The sequence below is a fragment of the Bombina bombina genome, chromosome 3, assembly GCF_027579735.1.
Source record: "Bombina bombina isolate aBomBom1 chromosome 3, aBomBom1.pri, whole genome shotgun sequence".
In the NCBI taxonomy this organism is placed as follows: domain Eukaryota; kingdom Metazoa; phylum Chordata; class Amphibia; order Anura; family Bombinatoridae; genus Bombina; species Bombina bombina.
The window spans coordinates 959,794,959-959,820,312 of record NC_069501.1 but is presented as its reverse complement, the minus strand read 5'-3'; the positions used below and the strand labels follow the sequence as shown (position 1 = coordinate 959,820,312).

Below are 25,354 nucleotides of genomic sequence, written 5' to 3'. Positions count from 1 at the left end.
ATCAGTCTCCATGTTGTGGGCTTTTAAGAATGAAGCTTCAGTTGATGAGATTTGCAAAGCAGCAACTTGGTCTTCTTTGCATACATTTAATAAATTCTACCATTTTGATGTATTTGCTTCTTCGGAAGCAGTTTTTGGTAGAAAAGTTCTTCAGGCAGCTGTTTCAGTTTGATTCCTCTGCTTATGTTTTTGTTTTTTAATTGTTTTTATTGAGGTACATAAGCCAGGCATACAGACAGTGAAACATATAACACAGATTGCCATACAGTACAAAAGATAAAATAAACATACCCATATCTGTAATAATATGGCATACCTTTTGCACTTTGCAACAACAGAATAGTGTACAATTATAGATGGCAGAAATAGAATATGATGCCTGTTCATAAAGGAACCTTCCTTAGGAAACCTAAATGGTCGCTCTTAGACCTTAAATCAAGGAACATAAAAAGATATAAGGGAAGGTATAATGGAGTAAAGAGACCACTCTTGGATCTCCTAACAGTAACCTCAGATATTATAATAAGTATAAAGTGTTTTCTGTAAAAATAAAAGTCATGACTGGGGCTAATGTAGGAAACTTATTCTAAGGCTTGGTCAGTTAAATTACAGACAAATACAGATATCAGATAAAGAAGGAAGAGGGAGGTCACTATGCTATAAGTAGGGAGCCTTAACTGACAACAGATAAAAAAAATAAATAAAAAAAAACAGAAAATGGTACTATCCACCATCTATAGAAATTATTATAAAATGTAATAGTGTTGCCCCTATCTCTGGAGCTAGGTGGGGCTGTTCTAAGCCCTGGATACTCAGATACTATGAAGCATGGTCAAATCAATACAGACAAAATAAATAGAATACATAAAATACTAGCAGCTCTATATAAGCACAAGGAAAGTATGTCTAGATAGATTATCTACTACCTTTTATTGGATATTGGCGCTCCATAATTTTGCGGGGCATTAACTCTAATGTAATGGGTAATATAAGCAGTCTCAAGGTCTTCTCCACCTGTTATAGTAAGATTTGTCCACTAATGTAATGGCAATGGAGACTAGTAGCACAGTGGGGCATGTGAAACCATAAGAGGTGCATAGCGGGAGAGAGTTAAACAGGATGGCATAATCTTAGCTGAAGCCTAATTAGGGGGGTGTACCACTGGCAATGTAGACATACACACTATATTTGTGGCTCTATGGAGAGACAATTATTGAACACATGCTGTTGTGTTTTAAAGGGGAATTTAATACTATAATATCTAATGTGATCTCAATATACTGGTAGGTTACCAGGGCTGCCTGCCTCAAACTAAGAGAGGTCATGCCAGCATTGAAAGGTACTTATAAGAGGCGGGCCTGGTTAAAAATACTAATTAGAACAATAAAACTAACATGCGGTGACAGAATATACTATTTGGGGCTCTATGGAGAGAGAATAACTGGATGCCTGCTGTTGTGTAGTAAAGGGAGATACAACTAGCCATCCTACGAATATGATCCCAATATGCTGGTAGGTTAATAGGGTTGCCTATCTCTTGCTAAGAGTGACAGAAAACTATATGAGCGGTATAAGACTGCTGGGTACAAACTAGAAAAGTCCACAGCGGCGTTTGTAGTCCTGTAATGATGTACAGTGCTCTGCAATTTTATCTGACATCGGAGCATCTAAATGCTGCATTAGGGTTACAGCGACATAGGTCAAAAACTGGGTTAATTAACTATAGAAACAAAGAACACTTTAAGATGTTAACATTGTAAATATATCAATATTGTCTAGCCAACCTCTATGGATTGAAGTGAGGGCATCATGAACAGTGACCATAGCTTAAGTTAGTGAAGCGCTTTCAAACTCAAATGGTTACAGTTGTCATAAATAAGTCCCCTCAGTGTCCATAGGTTACTTGTAGAAGGAATAGACAAATACCAATAAAATTGTGTTGCTTTAGCCTATTCCGTTTCTCTGTAAGGACCATGGAGTGTTGAAACTGCTACTGAAGTGGAGGTACCAGAAGAGCTTGAAATCGATCAACTTAGGTGCCGAGTTAAGAGTTCCTGAAATCTGCGTCTCCAGTCCGGTAATGGGGGACAGATATTTCCAGAGGTATAGGCTTCTTACCCTCTCTGACTCCCACGGAGGTAACAATGTCAGTGACTTTTCATATCTGGCAGCAGCCGGGTATCGTCTGTCAGCCTGCAATCTGCGCTCCTCGTCTGGGAACTATAGGTAACCATCAGGCGGCTTTGGCAGCAAATGTACAGTCGCAGGAGTGCGCAAGTGAGTGGGGGCACTAACCTCTTGTAGAAGGGCTGTTGTAGGTGTCGGCTTTAGCAAAGCGCCCAATACTGGTTCAACTGTCGGTCCTCCTCCAGAGTCGGCCTCACTTAGTGAACCTGATCCATGTAGAGACCTTGGGAAGATCGGCAGCTCCAAAATCTGGTATAGTTCCAGCTCCAACTCTTCGAAGTAACTCTTGAGGAGAAATTGTCATCTCATATTCCCACCGGTCAACAGCGGTCATTACAGATTCCATGGGACGTCACCGCCAAATAGCCATCCACAACTTTCCGGCGCAGGGTGTGACTTCCCTCTGTTATTATCCTATTAGAGGATATTGTAACCCCGGAGTTCAAGGGGGGGGGGGGTAATATCTCGGCAGCCCCAGACCTACGCTCCAAAACCTATACAGGGTCTACTTCTGTTACAAAAAGTGCTGCGTAGTTACAAAAATGGCTTCCTGTCCTGAAAATAGGTTTGTCACGTAGCTGACTCAAAGAACATAGGCAGGAGCTCCGTCAAAACAGCCACTCTTGGAGTACATCTGTTCGTCTTAACAAATATCTGTTTCAGAGCAACAAATATCAAATATTTGCTATAATTAACTTATAGAAAAAAATTCAGGCTCAGAGAGCTTCACTGAGACGTGTCTTGCCACATTGAGTGTAGGCTCCGCCCCCCCCCCCTCTGCTTATGTTTTAAGGTTTTTTCTTTCATTTATGAGAAAAACTTTTTTTCTTGGTTGTGGATTTAATTTTCTCAGCGGAAAATGGCTGTTATTATTTTATCCCTCCCTCTCTAGTGACTCTTGTGTGGAGTTCCACATATTGGGTATTTCTATCCCATACGTCACTAGCTCATGGACTCTTGCCAATTACATGAAAAAAAACATAATTTATGTAAGAACTTACCTGATAAATTATTTTCTTTCATATTAGCAAGAGTCCATGAGACCCACCCTTTTTTTTGCTGGTTATGATTTTTTTGTATAAAGCACAATTATTTCCAAATTCCTTTGTTGATGCTTTTTACCTCTTTCTTTTTCACCCCACTACTTGGCTATTCGTTAAACTGAATTGTGGGTGTGGCAAGGGGTGTATTTATAGGCACTTTGAGGTTTGGGAAACTTTGCCCCTCCTGGTAGGATTGTATATCCCATACGTCACTAGCTCATGGACTCTTGCCAATATGAAAGAAATGAATCAGGTAAGTTCTTGCATAAATTATGTTTTTGCTCGACAAAATTGCAAGACCTTTTTTTCCTTTCCTCACCAGCTGTACATATAACCTCTTTTACCCAGCCAGTCTTACGTTTTAAAGCTTCCTGAATTTTTAAATGTGTTTCCTGAAGGAATAATATATGGACACCCAAGCTTTTAGAATGTTTTAAAATCTATTTCCTTTTAGTGGGTTATACAATGCCCCCTACATTCCATGATATACATTTTTAAACCATTTAGTCAAAATGAGATAGAATGTCTGATAAAAACTACAAGAAAGTGAAATAAAATGATAATAATAAAAAAGAATCAAATACACTTCCCCCATATGTGACTCTGGAATGATTCCTACCAGCCTTCCTCTTTGCCATCTATTTACATTTGCTTTGATTCTATCCATTCCTGAGCCTCAGTTTCTTCCAGAAATGTCTTATACCCATCCTGCAGTTGTACACTTACTCTAGTGGGATATAATAATCTAGCTTTTAAGCATAATTGTATCATCTGTGTGCAAATTGGAGCCATAACTTGTCGTTTATTTGAGGTTTCAAATAAATAATACAAATTTTAGAATAACAGGTGTGTTAGAATTATACCCCTTCACTTATTCTCCTTCTCGTTCCCACCCTGTTTAATATTTCTTTTAGAAGAAACAAATGACGAAAAAAAACAAAACCACCAATAGATTAGTATATAACAAGACAGTAAAAACAAGTTCTAAAGTTTATATATAATAAAACATAACTGCACAATAATGAAAAATACATAAAATAACTTTTGTTGAGAGCAGCAAAAGAAAAAGGATGATGGGGAGCACATTCACACGTATATCAACACTGACATTTCTGGCCCACAGCTGTTCTTTTCATTGGCTACCATTTGTAGGTCATTAACAGCTTTATTTAAAGTGCCATAAATCATGTTGAGATCTGTGCATATCCTAAAAGGGTAATTAAAGGAACACTGAACCCAAGTTTTTTCTTTTCTGATTAAGATAGAGCATGCAATTTTAAGCAACTATCTAATTTACTCCTATTATTACATTTTCTTCATTCTCTTGGTATCTTTATTTGAAATGCAAGAATGTAAGTTTAGATGCCGGCCCATTTTTGGTGAACAACCTGGGGTGTCCTTGCTGATTGGTGGATAAATTCATCCACCAATAAAAAAGTGCTGTCCAGAGTCTTGAATAAAAAAAAAAGCTTAGATGCCTTCTTTTTCAAATAAAGATAGCAAGAGAATGAAGAAAATTTGATAATAGGAGTAAAAAACAGTTTGCAATAATAAAAAATAAAAAAATTGCTGCCAAGTTTTTTTAATATAATTTTCAAAAATAAGCAAAATTGATCACATAGCCATGCTGTCTGGAGAAATCTGATCCAACCCCCCTTATCAGTGTTTATCATCAGAAAAACAGGCATTGTATTTCAACTGAGTTCACAGCAGCTTATTTGCTTCTAAGCCTGCTCAAGCAGACAATGAGTGTTAAAGGACCAGTAAACACAGCAGATTTGCATAATCAACAAATGCAAGATAACAAGACAATACATTAGCATTTACTCTGAATTTCAAATGAGTAGTAGATTTTTTTATAACAAATTTGAAAGTTATGTATATTTCCACTCCCCTTGTACCATGTGATCTCAATCAGCCAATCACAAATGCATATACGTATAGTCTGTGAAATCTTGCACATGCTCAGTAGGAACCGGTGACTCAAAAAGTGTAAATATAAAAAAATTGCACATTTTTTTTTAATGGAAGTAAATTGGAAAGTTATTTAAAATTACATGCAGTAACTGAATTATGAACATTTAATTTGACCTGAGTGTCCCTTTAAAGTCTGCATTCTACCAAATCAATATAGATGCAGCCATAGAATGAAATGTGTGGGGGGAGTTAGAGATGTACAATTCGGAAAAGAAAGGGTTAATAGCAAGGCACTGCAGTATAAATTTGCAGGTAAAGTAATTAAAGTACATATTATATTTTTTCTCTTTACCAACTTGTTTTATGTCCCTTTTAAACTGCTTTATTCAAATATGGTTGTTTTTCTTTAAAGGGATATGAAATGAAAAACAAAATCTCTCATGATTCAGATAGAGCATAATAAACGTTTAATGGGTAGTAATGCTTGGATCAAACAATAGCGAGAGGACTGCCTATTTGCTTTATTCAACAGAAAGTCAGGTGCCGTGCAATGTAATCTTGTCCCAGGCCTTTGTTATACCATATCTGATGAGAAAAATCCAGCCAGAGCAGTAATAAAAATCAGCATCCGTACAGATGTTCAGTAAGGGACTCTCTCTGACACATGAAATTTTTATAACAGGACGGAGAGCAGGCTTGGAACATAAAAGGAAGCTTTCGAATCCCAAAGATCTTTTCACATGGTCGAATAAAGAAAAGTCCTTGACCATACAGGGGTCCTGTGCAACAATCACAGACGTTAACACTGCAAAGAATGAATAAAACTTTTAGGATAATACAATAAATGTGAATAGGCAATTAGTAATAGATTCTGCAGTAGAAGCTTCCAATCATATTTTATCTACTTGGTTGTATTACATTGTTTACAAATAGCTCTCTTTCCTTTATTTTAGTATTTGCAATAGCTGATTTTGCCTTCGGTATCCCTAACTATACCAAAAATCTCAATTTCTTTCCTAAGATATGGAGAATCCACAACGCCATTCCAATTACTAGTGGGAATATCACTCCTGGCCAGCAGGAGGAGGCAAAGAGCACCACAGCAAAGCTGTTAAGTGTCACTCCCCTACCCACAATCCCCAGTCATTCTCTTTGCCTCTGTCAATGGAGGAGGTGAAGTTTGGTGTCTGAAGAAAATTAATTCATTTTTTGGGTACTTTTCCCTGCAAGCAAGGATTTTGGTTTAGCTGAGTCAACGTCAATCTCTTCAGTAGAGTAGTGGTGGCTTTTAAGCAGTTACAAAGTTGTGAGGTGGTCCTTACTTTGTTTCCTAACATTTTGCTGCCCTAGTCACAGAAAGCCAGAGTTGGTTACTCTGTTCTTTCTTTTTCTACAGGTCTATGAAAGGAGTATGTGTCCTTTCACGCTTTGTGAGATGTCTTCCTGCCGGACAGCTAGGGGTCTATTTATCAAGCTCCGAACGGAGCTTGATGCCCTGTGTTTCTGGTGAGCCTTCAGGCTCACCAGAAACACAAGTTATGAAGCAGGGTTCTAAAAACCGCTGCTCTATAACCTGTCCGCCTGCTCTGAGGCAGCGGACAGACATCGCCAGGACCAGGGCTATTTTTACATTTCTGCGGTGTTTGCTTTTAGCTATAAATTTCCTCTTACTCATTTACTGTACACACACATATTATAAACTATTTTTCTCACCAATGGACTTTCTAAAAATACCATTATTTTCATCATATCTTATAATTTACTATAATTTTTTTTATAAAATATGATGAAAAAATGGAAAAAAAACACACTTTTTCTAACTTTGACCCCCAAAATCTTACACATCTACAACCACCAAAAAAACACCCATGCTAAAGAGTTTCTAAATTTTGTCCTGAATTTAGAAATACCCAATGTTTACATGTTCTTTGCAAGTTATAGGGCAATAAATACAAGTAACACTTTGCTATTTCCAAACCATATTTTTTTTTCAAAATTAGCGATAGTTACATTGGAACACTGATATCTGTCAGGAATCCCTGAATATCCCTTGACATGTATATATTTGTTTTTAGTAGACAACCCAAAGTATTGATCTAGGCCCATTTTGGTATATTTCATGCCACCATTTCACCGCCAAATGCGAACAAATAAAAAAAATCGTTCACTTTTTCACAAACTTTAAGATTCTCACTGAAATTATTTACAAACACCTTGTGCAATTATGACACAAATGGTTGTAAATGCATCTCTGGGATCGCCTTTGTTCAGAAATAGCAGACATTTATGGATTTGGCATTGCTTTTTGGTAATTAGAAGGCCGCTAAATGCCGCTGCGTATCACACGTGTATTATGCCCAGCAGTGAAGGGGTTAATTAGGGAGCTTGTAGGGTTAATTTTAGCTTTAGTGTAGTAGACAACCCAAAGTATTGATCTAGGCCCATTTTGGTATATTTCATGCCACCATTTTACCGCCAAATGCGATGAAATAAACAAATTGTACACTTTTTCACAATTTTAGGTTTCTCACTGACATTATTTACAAACAGTTAGTGCAATCATGGCAGAAATGGTTGAAGATGCTTCTCTGGGATTCCCTTTGTTCACAAATAGCAGACATATATGGCTTTGGCATTGCTTTCTGTTAATTAGAAGGCTGCTAAGTGCCACTACGCACCACACTTGTATTATGTCCAGCAGTTAAGGGGTTAATTAGGTAGCTTGTAGGGTTAATTTTAACTTTAGTGTAGAGATCAGCCTCCCACCTGACACATCCCACCCCCTGATCCCTCCCTGGCCCCTCTCAAACAGCTCTCTTCCCTCCCCCATCCCACAATTGTCACTGCCATCTTAAGTATTGGCAGAAAGTCTGCCAGTACTAAAATAAAAGCCTTTTTTAAAGCATTTTTTTTATATATATATAAATAGTTTCTGCAGTGTAGGTTCTCCACAATCCCCCCCCCCCAATAGCTCTCTTAACCTCCCTCTTCTTCCTTTTTATGGCCATCTTAGGTACTGGCAGCTGTCTGCCAGTACCCAGTTTCTTAAAAATGTGCTCATTTTTATTTTTTACCCCATTTTTCCGTAGTGTAGCTGCCCCCCTCAATATCCTCCCCCCTTCTCCTCCCAGATCAATTTTCAATAATTTATTTCCCTCTCCCGCACCCTCTTCCTTAGGCAGTATTTGGGACTGCCAGACTGGTGATCGGTTGCATGTGCTCGTCCCTGTCCCCCCTCGCACGCTCCCGCCCCCTTCCTGGAACAGCAACTGGAACTAGTCCAGCAATGGGTCTATCTTGACGATATTCTAATCTATTCTTCTTCCCTTTCAGAACATGTCATACATGTCAGGCAAGTGTTGTCCAGACTAAGGTCACATAGTCTTTACGTAAAATTAGAGAAATGTCTCTTCCATGTTACAGAGGTCTCATTCCTAGGTTACCGTATCAGTCAAAGTACCATTATGATGGAAGACAATAAAATCAAAGCCATCACATCTTGGCCTACACCAACCACTATCAAAGAAGTACAACGCTTCTTAGGCTTTGCAAACTTTTACAGGCGCTTTATCCATAATTTCGCAGCTATCACTAAGCCATTAACAAATCTCACTAAGATGACAAAGCTTTTCCTCTGGACCCCCCAGTCTCAAAAAGCCTTCAATGACCTCAAATCCCTGTTTGTGTCATCACCTATTCTTCAATTACCAAACAGCAAAGCTCAGTTCATATTAGAAGTTGACGCTTCCGAATATGCCATCGGTTCAGTTCTTTCTCAAAGGTCCTCTCCTGACAAACAGATCCATCCTGTTTGTTATTTCTCCAGACTTTTAACACCCGCTGAGTTGAATTACCCCACAGGGGAAAAAGAGTTATTAGCCATCAAGTCATCCTTTGATCAGTGGAGACACTTACTGGAGGGGGCAGAAAACCCTATAACTATTCTCACCGATCACAAAAATCTCCAATACCTCCAAACCAATCGCACTCTCTCTGCTCGCCAACTTCGTTGGAGCCTCTACTTCTCCCGGTTCAATTTTACCATAAGCTACCGCCCCGGTTCAAAAAACGGTAAAGCTGACGCACTCTCACGCAAGGACCATAAGCCCCACTCTGATCCTTCCTACGCAACTATAATCCCTAAAACATCCTTCATTGGTTTCATGTCCAAGGATTTTTCAGAGCTCAAAACCCAACAACAATTGGATCCCACTACAAGTTCCTACACTTTATCTATGGATGACAATGGTATCCTATGTAACAACTCTAAGTTTTATATACCTCCCTCTCTCCGTGACAAGGCTTTACAACTCACACATGATTCTACACTGGCTGGACACTTAGGTGTACAAAAGACACTGGATCTCCTACAAAGACATTTTTGGTGACCCTCCATGAAACACTCAGTAAAAGCCTATATCAAGTCCTGCCCCACCTGTCAGACCTCTAAGCCTTCACACCAATTGCCTATTGGCCTATTACAAAATCTACCCATTCCAGATTGCCCATGGAAAAGCCTCTCTATGGACTTTATCGTTGACCTCCCTAAATCCCAAGGAAAGACTGCCATATTTGTCGTAGTGGATCTATTTTCTCGTATGGCTCATTTCATACCAACTGACTCTCTCCCTACAGCACAACAAACCGCCGAGCTGTTTATCAAAGAGGTTGTGCGCCTTCACGGATTACCTACATCTGTATTGAGTGACAGAGGCTCGCAGTTCACCTCAAAGTTTTGGAAATTTCTCTGTTCCTCTCTTTCCATTCAGCAACATCTCACTACCTCATACCACCCGCAGTCAAATGGTCTCTGTGAGAGGACCAACCAGTGGCTAGAGCAGTACTTAAGATGCTTCTGCTCTAGCACCCACGAATCATGGGTCTCCTTCATACCTCAAGCGGAATTCGCATACAATAATACTACTAACTCTTCTACCGGATTTTCACCTTTCTATATCAACTCAGGACTCCACCCACGTTTCCATCCCTTATCATCCTCTCACACTCCTTGTCCTCAGGTTAATGATCTCATCAATTCTATTAAACTAACATACAATGTGGTCCAAAGCAATATCAAGCATGCACAAGCTACTCAAAAGCGCTTCTATGATTTACGGCATCGCCCACAACCTAATTACAAGGTTGGGGACATGGTTTGGTTGAGCACAAAAAATCTAAAAATACCCTCACCATGCAGGAAGTTTAACAATCTCTTTGTTGGTCCTTTTCCAATTGTAGCCATTCGCAACCCACTTACTGTTACCTTACAGCTCCCTGCTACTTACCGCATCCACCCAACTTTTCATATATCATTGATTAAACCCTGTGATACCTCTCGTCTTCTGCCTCTTCCTGCTCTGGTGTCCCCGACGCCGGATCCTGAATATGAAGTACATTCGGTTTTGGACTCTCGTCGATGCAATGGACAACTGCAGTACCTTGTCCATTGGGCTGGATTTGATTCCTCTGAAGATTCTTGGGAGCCTGCAGCCAACCTCTCGGCTCCCCAGCTGGTGTCTCTCTTTCATAGGCGCCATCCTGATCGTCCCGCACCCTGATCCCTTCTTGATGGATCTTTGGGGGGGGGATGTGTCATGATCCTCCTATTCCACCTTAAATGTGTCAAGCAAATACTATATACCACCTTTACATCTTGTTAACTTCCTACCTGAACCCAATATAAACCTGCTTCCTCCCATGGTCCTTTGCTGGTTTATTAAAGTGTAATAGCTACAGTTCCAGTCCTTACCTTTTCTACAGCATAACAGGATTTAAACTGTGTATTTATTTCCTTTTCTATCAGCATACCTCTACTGCAGCCGGAGCTGACATTACATATCTGCAGCAGGACTTCACTCCACACCTCCCCCATCCAGGGTCTGCTTGTGAGTATTCCTAACAACCTGGCGTGACACGCCGCTCAGCAAACAGGAAACGCAGGGACCACAGCGTTCACACTGCTCACCAAGCTCATTGGGACCGGATCTCTGTGCTGCACTCATCGCACTCACAGCAGCTGCAGTTTGCTTAAATGGGAAATCTCATTCAGCGACTTCTGGACAGGTGCTGTATAAACTTTCATAAACACACTCTGCAACTCTCTTCTGAAGTACACTTAAACATACTACAAGTGTAAGATTTGTATAGTGAAGCTGCTTGCATTTAACTGTGAACTCTCTCTACTAACTGCATCCTGAAATACAATTAACCTCTGCACTACTGTTTGTAGACTGAAGCTGCTTGCATTTAACCCTGGTCTCTTTCTACTAACTGCATCCTGATATATAATTAACCTCTGCACTACTGTTTATCTCTGTATATCCATTGCTACGAATACCTGCCAAAGTCAACTCCCACTAATAGACACTCCAGTTACTGGGAGCTAGCTGTCCGGCAAAATTAACAAGTGTTATACAGTTCACTAAAAGCATATAGTGTACTGTCATCCTCAACTCTTGTAACACATCCTCAATTTTACATGATATCTTAGTTGTTACAATTACAAGTGAGTTGATTGTTACATAAACAGATGTTTCCTGTTGCTTACTCCATTAAAGATTCATGGTGCATGGTGCCTAAAGTAGAAGGGGCTAGATAACTACAATCCCTATTGAGGATATCTGCTCTTTTAAGGATCCCATGGACAAAAAGCTGGAGGCTTATTTGAAGAAGATGTATGTATAGGTCTTCAATGGCAACCAGCAGTTTGTATTTCCACAGTAGCAAGTGGGGCATATTATTGGTGCAACGTCTTGTCTGAATCAATTTTTGTAGAGACTCCATTGGAGGAGATCCAAGATAGGATTAAGGCTCTCAAACTAGCCAATTCCTTTATAATTTTTGTTCCTATCACAACTTCAAAGGAAACTCTTCCCCTTCCTCTTCCAAGCAGGACCAGTTCAAGTCTTCTTGGAAAACTAATCAGTCTTGAAACAAGGGGAAACAATCAAAGAAACCCTCAGCTGAGTCTAAGTCAGCATGAAGGGTCTGCCTCCGATTCGGGACCGGATCCAGTAGGGGGCAGACTTTCCCTGTGTTGTCAAGCGTGGGTTCAGGATGTCCCAGATCCTTGGGCTGTGGATATAGTATCTTAGGGTTACAAAATAGAATTAAAATCGTGCCCTCCCAGGGGCAGATTCCACCTCTCAAGATTGTCTGCAGACCAGGTAAAAAGAGAGGCATTCTTGAACTGTGTTCAGGATCTTTTCTCCCAGGGAGTGATTGTTCCAGTTCCTCTAGGGCAGTGCTTTCCAAACTGTGTGTTGTGACACACTAGTGTGTCGGCAGCAGTGTGTCGGTGTGTCCCTGCTTCAGCACAATTTTTTTAAAATTTAAAAAAAATTTTTTTTTTTGGTTTCTGACTTTCCGCCTGCCTGCTACGCATATCACATGGTTGACATGTGATTGATACCTAGGGGGTCACAGATTATCTTAACCTATTGGCGCAGCTCAGTGGGAACTGAAGCTATTCCCATTGGTGGTTTTGGGGGCACATTGGCTCCTGACTGCACGTGTAGTCTCCTAAATTGGCTCGTAACTGCATGTGTAGTCAGTGAGTGGGACAGCAGTCTGTTTGCAGCGCGGGCAGTAGTCAATCGCACTCACCGAGCTCTGAGGGCAGCAGCTTAAATGCTGAGCAGAAGTCAGTGGGGGTTGAGGTTGAGGTTGAGGAAAGAATTTCAATCCCAGTGGGGTGTAGGAGAGATAATCAATTTCCATTGCGCTACTATTATAAATTTTGAAACAATCCTTTCCACGCTCAAAAAGCTGCAGTTAATAGTTTTGCGCAACATAAAATGTTCACGAAACACTTCCAAAATGCATTACAAAGTACAGTTACACTCATATTAACACTGTCTAATAAAAATGATTTAAAAAAATATTGCACACAAGGACTAAAAGATATATATAAGGGCTAAAAGATAGGAGATCTCAGGTGTTCGGGGAAAAAAGCCGCCACAGGGATTGATTTTACATTGACATTCATACACATAGAGAAATATGTATTTATATGTATAGAGATATGTTTAACTATGGAGATAATGGAAATATTTTACATTACAATCTTATGCACATTAAACAATATCTCAGAGGGATTTTCAAAGTGATATTCACATACAGATCTTAAGATATATAGACATATATATATTCATATACATAACTCGCTATAAAAAGATATCCACAAAACAACAGTCCAAAGCACCAAGTGAATTATATCCTCTTTATTATAGACCTAAAAATAGCAACCTTTCGGGGGTAATCCCCTTAGTCATGCAAAAGACACAGTGACAGCCTTTTAAAGGGATAGTAAAGTCCAACTTAAACTTTCATGATTCAGATAGGGAATGTAATTTTAAACAACTTTTTAATTTACTTTTGTATTTGTTCTCTTTTTTAGTTGAAAGCTAAACCTAGGTAGGCTCATATGCTAATTTTAAGCCCTTGAAGGCTGCCTCTCATCTGAATGCATTTGACAGTTTTTCACAGCTAGAGGGCGTTAGTTCAAGTGTTCCATATAGATAACACTGTGCTCATAGACGTGAAGTTATTTAAGAGTCAACACTAATTGCCTGAAATGCAAGTCTGTCAAAAGATCTGATATAAGGAGGCAGTCGGCAGAAGTTTAGATACAAGGTAATTACAGAGGTAAAAAGTATATTTCTATAACAGTACTGGTTATGCAAAACTGGGAATGGTAAATAAAGGGATTACCTATAATTTTAAACAGTAACATTTTTGGTATTTTACTATCCATTAAATGTTTCTTTTTCACTCCATTCTCTCAATCTTAATGGCTGACTCCATCTAGTGGACATATTCTGTATCTACATCATATTCACCACATATTATTAACCTCGTTTTAAATATATATTTTTTTAAATTGTATCTTTTCATGTATCATCATGATTCTTTGCAAGATACTAAGAACTAAAATAAAATGTTGCCTATTGTCACTATTTACACTACATACGATAACCTCTACTTATAGGAAAACTGTCAAATCATAATCTCTATATACTCCTTTGGGGACTAGTGTTTTCAATTTGTTTACCCACAAAACTTCCCTTTGTTTTAACAACTTCTCTCTGTCCATACCATTTCTAGGGGGCCGTATGTGATTTATTACTTGCCACCTCATCTGGCTTATTTGATAACCCTTTTTTTTAACCCCTTAATGACCGAGGACGTGCAGGGTACGTCCTCAAAAAAAGGCAGTTAACGCCTGAGGACGTACCCTGCACGTCCTCGGTGTGGAAAGCAGCTGGAAGCGATCCTGCTCGCTTCAAGCTGCTTTCCGGTTATTGCAGTGATGCCTCGATATCGAGGCATCCTGCAATAACCATTTTTAGCCATCCGATTCAGAGAGAGCGACTCTGTGGCCCTCTCTGCACCGGACATTAACGGCTAAGTTCGTTGGTGGGTGGGAGCCGGTGTGGGAGGTGGGTGGCGGCCATCGATGGCCTTTGTGATGCGGAGGGGGGCGGGATCGTGGGCGGGGACGACCGGGGGGGCGCGCACTGACGCGGGCACGTGCACGGGGAGGCCGGGCGGGCGCGTGCACGGGGAGGGAGCGGGTGGGAACCACTACGCTACAGAACATTTTTAGTTAGAAGTGGAGATGGGGATTTGGTGATCGGTTTGGCTGGTGGGATATTGGACTGTGGGGGGGGAGCTACACTACAGAAAAAAATAAAAACAAATAATAAAAAAACATTTTTATTTGCAAACTGGCCCCCAAGATGGCCCCTAATAAGGCAGAGGGGGAGGGTTAGGGAGCTATTTTGGGGGGATCAGGGAGGTTGGGGGCTAAGGGGGGATCCTACATAGCAGTATATGTAAATATGCTAAAAATGATTTTTTTTTTTGTTGTTGTTTTTAAATACCTTTTATTTTAGTACTGGCAGACTTTCTGCCAGTACTTAAGATGGCGGGGACAATTGTGGGGTGGGGGAGGGAAGAGAGCTGTTTGGGAGGGATCAGGGGGTGGGATGTGTCAGGTGGGAGGCTGATCTCTACACTAAAGCTAAAATTAACCCTGCAAGCTCCCTACAAATTACCTAATTAACCCCTTCACTGCTGGCCATAATACACGTGTGATGCGCAGCAGTATTTAGCTGCCTTCTAATTACCAAAAAGCAACGCCAAAGCCATATATGTCTGCTATTTCTGAACAAAGGGGATCCCAGAGAAGCATTTACAACCATTTGTGCCATAATTGCACAAGCTGTTAATAATTTTAGTGAGAAACCTAAAGTTTGAAAAAGTGAAAAAAAAATTTTATTTGATCGCTTTTGGCGGTGAAATGGTGGCATGAAATATACCAAAATGGGCCTAGATCAATACTTGGGGTTGTCTACTACACTACACTAGAGCTAAAATTAACCCTAGAAGCTCCCTACATGCTCCCTAATTAACCCATTCACTGCTGGGCATAATACACGTGTGGTGCGAAGTGGCATTTAGCAGCCTTCTAATTACCAAAAAGCAAAGCCAAAGCCATATATGTCTGCTATTTATGAACAAAGGGGATCCCAGAGAAGCATTTACAACCATTTATGCCATAATTTCATGAGTTGTTTGTAAATAATTTCAGTGAGAAACCTAAAGTTTGTGAAAAAATTTGTGAAAAAGTGAACATTTTTTTTTTATTTGATCGCATTTGGCGGTGAAATGGTGGCATGAAATATACTAAAATGGGCCTAGATCAATACTTTGAGATGTCTTCTAAAAAAAAATATATACATGTCAATGGATATTCAGAGATTCCTGAAAAATATTAGTGTCCCAATGTAACTAGCGCTAATTTTGAAAAAAAGTGGTTTGGAAATGGCAAAGTGCTACTTTTATTTATTGCCCTATAACTTGCAAAAAAAGCAAAGAACATGTAAACATTGGGTATTTCTAAACTCAGGACAAAATTTAGAAACTATTTAGCATGGGTGTTTTTTGGTGGTTGTAGATGTGTAACAGATTTTGGGGGTCAAAGTTAGAAAAAGTGTGTTTTTTTCAATTTTTTCATCATATTTTGTATTTTCTTTTATAGCAAATTATAAGATATGATGAAAATAATTGTAGATTTTGAAAGTCCATTTAATGGCGAGAAAAACAGTATATAATATGTGTGGGTACAGTAAATGAGTAAGAGGAAAATTACAGCTAAACACAAACACCGCAAAAATGTAAAAATAGCCTTGGTCCCAAACGGACAGAAAATGGAAAAGTGCTGTGGTCATTAAGGGGTTAAATGTTTAGACAATGGTGCCTCTTGATTACTGCACCGAATATTTGAATGGTGCTGACTCATTCTATCTCTAAATTTATGTGTCATTTCCCCTATGTATACTAGGGAACACGGACACTTAATTAGATAAATCACGTGGGTAGTTTCACACGTGTAATAACCATTACTCTTATATTTCTTACCATTTTGGGGATGGTAGAAATTTTCACCTTTAATGACAGAACTACAACTCATGCAGTTTAACATGGATAGATCCCTGATTTTATTGCGTTTGTCTCACATTCTTAATGGGGCCTATATCTGTTTTGACCAAATGATCCCTGAGATTCTTTACCCTACTATGTGCCATTAAATGTGGATTATTTAATATGCAGACTTGTTCATTACAGTCCCTTAGTTTGTACCAATGTTTATGAATAATCCTAGAGATCTGATGACTTAATGGACTATAATGGGATACGAAAACCATCCTATCTTCCTTGTTCTTTATATCTCTCATTATTTTATTCTTTTTGATTTCCATGGTTTTCTCTATCACTAATTTTCAGGGTATCCTCTGTCAATAATTTTTTTGGACATCTCTTGTAATCTCTGGTCTAAATCATATTCTTCACTTTCTAGTCTTTTTACTCTGAGTAACTGGCTTTTTGGTAGAGAATCAACCAGTGTTCTAAGATGAAAACTGTTGTAATGCAACAGTGTGTTTATATTGGTCTATTTTACATAGAGATCAAAAGTAAGTTGATTACCTATTTTACAAACGTTGGTGTCTAAGAATGTGACTGACTTTTCACTAAAGGTTACAGAGAACTCTAGTCCTGCCACTGCAAAATTAAGTTCTGTCACAAAATCCAGCAGAGTCTTATTGTCGCCCCATCATATGTCAAACACATCATCTATGTTTACACCATATTCACCTCACCACACAGGTGCAGCAAGCCTTGCGCTGGGTATATGAGCACTGTAAATCCCTGGAAATTAAACATTACCAAATTATAAAAATACTAACTTAACATAAAAAAAACCCTAAGATTGAATTAAAATAAAAAATCTAATATTACGAAATGATCCAAAATAAAAAAAATTAAACCTAATCTAATACCCCTATAAAAACAAAAAAGCCACATCAAAATAAACTACCAATAGCCCTTAAAAGGGCCTTTTGTAGGCCATTGTCCTGAAGAAATCAGCTCTTTTACATAAAAAAATACAAATTAACTCCTAACAGTAAATACCACCCACCCAACTCCCCAAAATAAAAAAGATCTAACTCTAAAAAAAAATCTGATCTACCCATAGCCCCTAAAGGGGCATTTGTATGGGCATTGCCCTTAAAGGGGCAATCATTTCTTTTGCTGCCCATTAAAAAATAAAAAAGCTCTAATCTAATCTGGGGGTGTTTTTTTTTTAGATTAGGGCTTTTTATGTTATTTAGTGGGCATCAAAAGAGCCAATTGCCCTTTTAAGGGCAATGCCCATACAAATGTATTTTTTATTTTGGGGGGTTGGGTGTTTTACTGTTAGGAGTTAATTTGTATTTTTTAAGTAAAAGAGCTGATTTCCTCAGGACAATGCCCTACAAAAGGCCCTTTTAAGGGCTATTGGTAGTTTAGTGTTAGATTAGGGGTGTTTTTATTTTGGGGTGGCTTTTTTGTTTTTATAGTGGTATAATATTAGGTTTACATTTTTTATTTTGGATAATTTTGTTTATTTTTTTCTGTAATCTTAGATTTTCTTATTTTTTTGTAATATTAGATTTTTTAATTTAATCTTAGGTTGTTTTTTTAATGTAATGTTATGATTTTTTATTTTAATGTTAAATTAGGTTTTATACTTTTGGATAATTTTGTTTATTTTTTTCTGTAATCTTAGATTTTTTTGTAATAGATTCTTTAATTTAATTTAATCTTAGGTTGTTTTTTTAATGTAATGTTAGGATTTTTTTATTTTAATGTTAAGTTAGTTTTTTTTTTTATTTTGGATAATTTTCTTTATTATTTTCTGTAATCTTAGATTTTTTTAAATAGATTTTTTTATTTTAATTTAATCTTAGGTTGTTTTTTTAATGTAATGTTAGGATTTTTTTTTAAATGTTAAATTAATATGTTTTAATTTTGGTAATTTTTTTATACATTTTTAAGGAGATAGTCTTTTTTATTTTATGTAATTGGGGTTAATTTAAGGGGTGTTAGGTTAGGGGGCTTAGTGATTAGAATAATACTTTGCGTTGTGGGTGGGTGGAGGTTTAGGGGTTAATAGGTTAATTAGGAAGATTGCATTGTGGGTGGGTGGCGGATTAGGGGTTAATAGTTTTGATAGGTAGTTTCTGTTGTGGGGAGATGACGGTTTAGGGCTTAATAGTGTTGATATATACTTTGCATTGTGGGGGGGGATGGCGGATTAGGGGTTAATACATTTATTAGGTACTTTGCAATGTGGGGGGACAGCGGAATAGTGGTTAATACATTTATTAGGTACTTTGAGATGTGGGGGGATGGCGGATTAGTTGTTAATACATTAATTAGGTACTTTATGATGTGGGTGTTGGCGGATTAGGGGTTAATAGTTTAAATATTTTAAATAAGTAGATGGCGTTGTTGGAGGGATGGTAGTTTAGAGGTTAATACATTTTATTAGTAGTTGCGATATGGGGGGATGGCGGATATAGGGGTTTTGACGTGTCGGGTTCATTTATGGGAGACGGGTTAGACTTTTACAGGAAATTAAACTTTTTTTTTTCTTAGCCGTCGGCAGTTCATAAACTGCCATAAGTCGCTGGCGACTCCAGAAATGTCTATTTCCGCAAATTTTTGAATGCTGCCGGTTTATCCAACTAACGGCAGTATATGATCTGCCGGCACCGTATATGTGAATCACCCGATTTGCGAGGTGAACTTACAGGCGGGCATGGGTTTCAGCAGTTGCGCTGAAACCTACGCCGTATATGTAATCTCGCCCTTAGTGTACAAGACAGAAGGTGCTTATGAAATATTAGGCAAATTCAGTGATATTCAAATTGATCAGAAAATCTAATTTCCCCATAGTTTTAATTTTTTTTTTTTTTATTTACAAAAAAAGAAAGATCACTAACGATTTTTGGATTTATCTTATGTCACAGCTTTACCTTTTTAAAAATTCATCGGACTTGTTTGGTTTAACGCTTGGCTCTTTAAATGCTTATATTTTTGTTAAAGGGACATGAAACCCAACATTTTTCTTTCATGATCCAGATAGACACAATTTTTTTTTTAAATTTAATTCTGTTATCAATTTTGTATCGTTCTCATGTTATTCTTTATTGAAGAGATATCTAGATAGGTAGCGTGCACATGTCTTAAGCACTACATGACAGGAAATAGTGCTGTCATCTAGTGTTTTTGGTAATGAATAACATTGTTGCAAGACTGTTGCCATATAGTACTGAAGACATAAGCACGCTCCAGTACTTCCCGTCATGCTCTTCAACAAAGAATAACATCAATGAAGAAAATTTGAAAATAGAAGTAAATGGGAAAGTTTAAAATTGTATGTTCTATATGAATCCTGACAGAAAAAAAGGGTTTTATGTCCTTTTAATGTTCAGTTAGAAAACAATTGTTTCTTAAATTAATTTAAAGTTAAAATCTCAGATCCAATTTGTAAACTGTGAAGCGTATACACAATTAAATATTCAGAATGTTTATCTTATCCTGTGACAGAAATGCTCCCTTGCCACCTGTCACCGTGGAAATGATAGAATCCAATCCAAGTCCAAACAAGTTCACAAGCCTGGACGTTGATACCATGAGAACGCCACATATTTTGTATTAATTTGAATAATTTGAAAAACCTTTAAATAGTGAATGCATTCTTCAATATCCTCCAAAGATGATTCCTCAGAAACAAGCGTATGTAGAGAGTTGCACCAGAAAGATGCATCACCAGCAACAGTAACTATACCTATCACATGCTGAAACAACAATTACCCTTTTGTAAAAGCCTTACAAAGAAAAGCCTAAAGCTTCCTATCCATAGGCTCCATCTTATAGAAGAATTGAGGTTCGTTTAGCTAAGGTATATATAGCATCATCCACCCTTGGAACAGAATTAGAGTTCCAGATTAGAATCTGGTACAGGAAAAAGCATTTAGAAGTTAGAGGTTTAAATGGAACACCAGGTTTATCTCACTCCTGAGAGATAATTTTTGTAACTAAGGAAGGAACTGGAAAACCTCAACTGCCTTACACTTGGGTCTAAAAATTATATCTAAGTTTTGAACAGGCTTGTCCTCAACTGGCTTAGAGTACAAAACTCATAAGGCCTAAAACTTCCTTAAGTAGAAACCATAAGTGCTCTAGTTTAAACTGAAAAGAAGTATCCTCAGCTTCTTTGTCTGACTTAATTCCCTATTAAAAGAATAGGATGATCCATCCAAATCAAAAACCTTAATCTGCCTAGAATTAGAGTCACCAGTAGGTAATACACTGTTAACTGACGTACCTGAAGACGTGGACTTGTGTTTACACATAGTAGAAGGAGGCTTACTAGCCATAGCCTCAGAGATTGCAGACTTTGTTTCTTAAAATCTAGATTAAAATCAATAATGCCACCCTGCGTAACATAGACAGGCGGACAAGTCTGAGATGCAGTATTAGCAGGAACCCAAAACTAGGGTGCCCAAGGTGGTAGTTATCCCCCTATCTCAAACCCACAGCTCCCTTAAGCTAACTGTAAAAGCCCTCTAGAGGCCCAAACAGGTTTCCCAAATATATATATATAGTGGGCACAATAAATTGAATAAATCCCCAATATTGAGGTCTCAATAACAGTACTAACCCCCAATACTATCCCACTTGCAGCCTGGCATAGTATTTAACTTACCCCCTCTGATGCCAGGGCTGCTATGAAGAGGGTTCCTGTTGTGCGTTATGGCCACAGTGAAAAAGAAGGAAGAGGCATTCCATGTGCCAAAAAGCTGTGCCGGTGTTCTGTCAATTTTTGCTACCCTGTCAGTGCGCATGTGCACACTTACATCACTGCATTCCACATATGTTGTAAAGAACACCGGGCTGGAAATTCTAACAACTCTCTCTCGCCCGACTTGCCATTAGCACACTTCGCCACCTCCAGCCTCCAAAAACCCAGCACAGCCACCAGCACAGTTAGCGCACCTGCAGCTGTCTCTGCACTGACAAAGGCGTGCTAACTGTGCCGGTAGGAAACGTAGCCTTAAAAGGGCTGTGCACTAAACCTATGGAATAAAACAGAGTAAAAGTTTTCTACCAAAAATAAATAAATTACACAGTCAGTAGTTTAGTCAGAATATGCTCCACCAAAATAATAAGCCAATAAAATGTGTGCACAAACCTCTAGCCAGGCGTGCACAAACCTCAATTTGATCCTATTGCAGCTACATTTGGGGAAAGGGCCGTGTGGAAACACCCTGAGGCTCACACCTGCACTAGTCAAAAAACAAACACATATTCAAAGGCTTGTGGGGTGTATGAGACAAGTTATACTTACCCAAACTTGTCCCCTCCAATGCACTCGCCTAACTGTCCATGCAGCTGCTACAGCAGAGAGCCCATACTTTATTGGTACTAACAGTAGCGGATATCTCCAGAGAGTACATTTCCATGGTCCATCAGGAAGAGGCTAAAGGAACTATTCCAGCGACCACTGTGGATGGCTGTAACCACAACTTCCATGAGAAGATTTACAGTGTACAGCCAGTACTCTCCTACATAACTCTGTTCCAGGAACTATCCATTTACGCAAAATGGGGATTACAATCCCTGAAACATTCTAAAAATTCATAATACCTCTATCCCTGCCTTCTCCTTGATGAGGTAAAAAGCTACTGGGAGGTAGAGGGAAGTAGCAAGGATTCTTAAAGTTCTGGCGTAGGGTGTGTTTGCCTCCTCCTGGTGGCCAGGAGATGAACTTACCAAGAGAAAGAATTTTGTGGACTCTCACCACCATAGAAAGAAACTGATTTTCTTAATTGAAATTAGAATGTTTTTTATTATTTAAAAAGCATTTTATGAAATAAAATGCTGTTTGAAAAAAAAAAAATCTATTGTAAAGATAACTTTCTATTTAAAATACATTAATAATCCAAAGTTGTTTCATCCTGAAATAAGGATTAGTTTTTAATTACAGTGGATATAAAAAGTCTACACATCCCTGTTAAAATGTCAGGTTTCTGTGATGTAAAAAAAATGAGACAAAGATAAATCATTTCAGAACTTTTCCCCCCTTTAATGTGACCTATAAACTGTACAACTCAATTGAAAAACAAACTGAAATATTTTAGGTAAAGGGAAATAAAAATAAAAAAATAAAATAATAAGATTGCATAAGTGTGAACACCCTTAAACTAATACTTTATTGAAGCACCTTTTGATTTTATTACTCAGTCTTTTTGGGTATGATTTTTTCAGCATGGCACATCTTGACTTGGCAAGATTTGCCCACTGTTCTTTGCAAAAACACTCCAAATCTGTCAGAATGCGAGGGCATCTCCTGTGCACAGCCCTCTTCAGATCTCCCCACAGATTTTGAATTGGATTCAGGTCTGGGCTCTGGCTGGGCCATCCCAAAACATTAATCTTCTTCTGGTGAAGCCATTCCTTTGTTGATTTGGATGTATGCTTTGGGGCGTTGTCATGCTGAAAGATGAAGTTCCTCTTCATGTTCAGCTTTCTAGCAGAAGCCTGAAGGTGTTGTGCCAATATTGTCTGGTATTTGGAACTGTTCATTATTCCCTCTACCTTGACTAAGGCCCCAGTTCCAGCTGAAGAAAAACAGCCCCAAAGCATGATGCTGCCACCACCATGCTTCACTGTGGGTATGGTGTTCTTTTGGTTATATGCAGTGTTGTTTTTGCGCCAAACATATCTTTTGGAATTATGGCCAAAAAGTTCAACTTTGGTTTCATCAGACCAGAACACCTTTTGCAACATGCTTTTGGGAAACTTCAGATGTGTTTTTGCAAAATTTAGCCGGGCTTGGATGTTTTTTTTGTAAGAAAAGGCTTCCGTCTTGCCACTCTACCCCATAGCCCAGACATATGAAGAATACAGGCGATTGTTGTCACATGTACCACACAGCCAGTACTTGCCAGATATTCCTGCAGCTCCTTTAATGTTGCTGTAGGCCTCTTGGCAGCCTCCCAGACCAGTTTTCTTCTCGTCTTTTCATCAATTTTGGAGGGACATCCAATTCTTGGTAATGTCCCTGTTGCACCATATTTTCTTCACTTGATGACTTGATTTTCTGATATAACCGGAAACATTTTTTTGAAAAGTTATTCTAAAAATGAAACCTTTACGTAGAAAACCATGATTTTAACCAAGGCTTAAAGACTCTTGATTTTAATTTTTATTAAAATCAGTTTGATTGAAATAATATCCATTCTGAGTCATTTGAATCAGAGTCCTTAAAATATTCAGAAGCCTTATTGTCCTTATGAGAATTCCATAGTCTGAGTGGGTAAGTGGTCTGATGACCTCACTTCTAAGGGATCAGAAGATGGTGCTGCAGAGGGGACAGCTCCAGCCTGATCCAGAAGTACAGAAAAATCACTCACAAAATACTTGCAGAACCAAAGTAATAATCTCTAAAGAAGGGAAATCATACACCAGCACAAATAATATCCACCCTGATTCTGAGTCATTTGAGTCCTTAAGATATTCAGAAGCCTTATTGTCTTCATAAAAATACTTAGGAAGGGGGGGCGTGTCCGTGCAGCGATCAGGAATGGTCGCATTTTCTTAGCACTCCAGCCAAAGTTCCGAAAAACCGCCGACAACGGAACAATATTACAGCAAATACACCACAGTAACAATATATACCTTTGTGCTGTACAGAGGCGCATTGTATGTCAGAATATCAGCTGTGCTTTTGACGCAGGAGGACAAGATCGGGCGATTGAGGCCTGGACGGCGGCTCATATCAGGCAGCGCTACCCCCCTCGGTGAGCCGAGGTTCCCCGCCCTAATTTGGACATTAAAAATTCAAACATAATCCCTGCATTACTTATCTGGTTGGAACAGCAACGGACTGCTACTCAAACAAAAGAAAATCTAGCCGACAGGGAACGCCACAAACCTATTAAGATGGCCGCCGACAGAGAAGCAGGCCTTCTGAATAGCTTAGACTACTGCATGGCAAGACTCGAAGGTATTTTTCAGAGCTTGACTGATAGAGCTCCCTGGGATCGTCTGATAGAAATCTATGATAAACACAGTGAGCGTAATACCTCTATCGGTACCATGGAAGCTGCACCCCTGCAGGATGATGTTAAAATCAGATATGTCCCAACAAAGCCTTTTCACCAGCAGAGGCAACCACCACCTAACAAGCAGTCATACCATAAGGCGTCTTCTGAGAGGGGGCACTATGCTACTTACACTAACTATATCGATCGGGTTGCCAGAAATCTCACCGATGCTATAACGGATCCGCATACAATTGCAGCAGAGCTGAAGACACCAGTCAGCAGAGCTTCTGAGAAAATAATTTTTGATGGGAAATTGATGGGCTTTGTGCCGCAGCGGGAGTCCGGGGGGTGCTCCCGGGTAATTTGGATCCCCAAGATTGATTGCACATCACTTGCTCCCATCAAATCAAATAGTTCTTACATAGATTTTTTTGAGAAGCTAATCAACACATTGGACTCTGCTGAAAATATAACTGAAAATATGATCCTAACAGATGGCAACGTGAAGGCCCCAATATCGACCACATGGTTTCATAATAACCATACTAGTTTGAATCTGGATGTGGGGACATTGCGCTTTCTAAATACCAATCCCAGGTGTTGGAAATTACTTGCTGGTTCTCCCTTAATATATACGGTCCACTAGGATCTCAAGTTGAACATTGGACATACAGCCTGTTGTTTGGTTCTATATTTGGTTAAGTTTACTTGCATTTTTTACATATTTTTTCAGCCTTGATAACATATTTAGAAGCCCTTGTA

The 25,354-nt window shown here is 38.8% G+C and overlaps 1 protein-coding gene across 1 annotated transcript in view; it reads right to left on the bottom strand.

Annotated features, from left to right (window-relative positions):
- Window positions 1–5,597: 5,597 nt before the first annotated feature.
- The window catches only part of LRRC63 (leucine rich repeat containing 63), a 187,706-nt gene continuing 167,949 nt past the window's right edge, over window positions 5,598–25,354 (bottom strand). Inside the window, exon 8 of the mRNA XM_053704945.1 lies at window positions 5,598–5,952. Coding sequence (XP_053560920.1) covers window positions 5,769–5,952 — 184 coding nt within the window. The 3' untranslated portion in view covers window positions 5,598–5,768. The remainder of the gene's footprint in view (window positions 5,953–25,354) is intronic.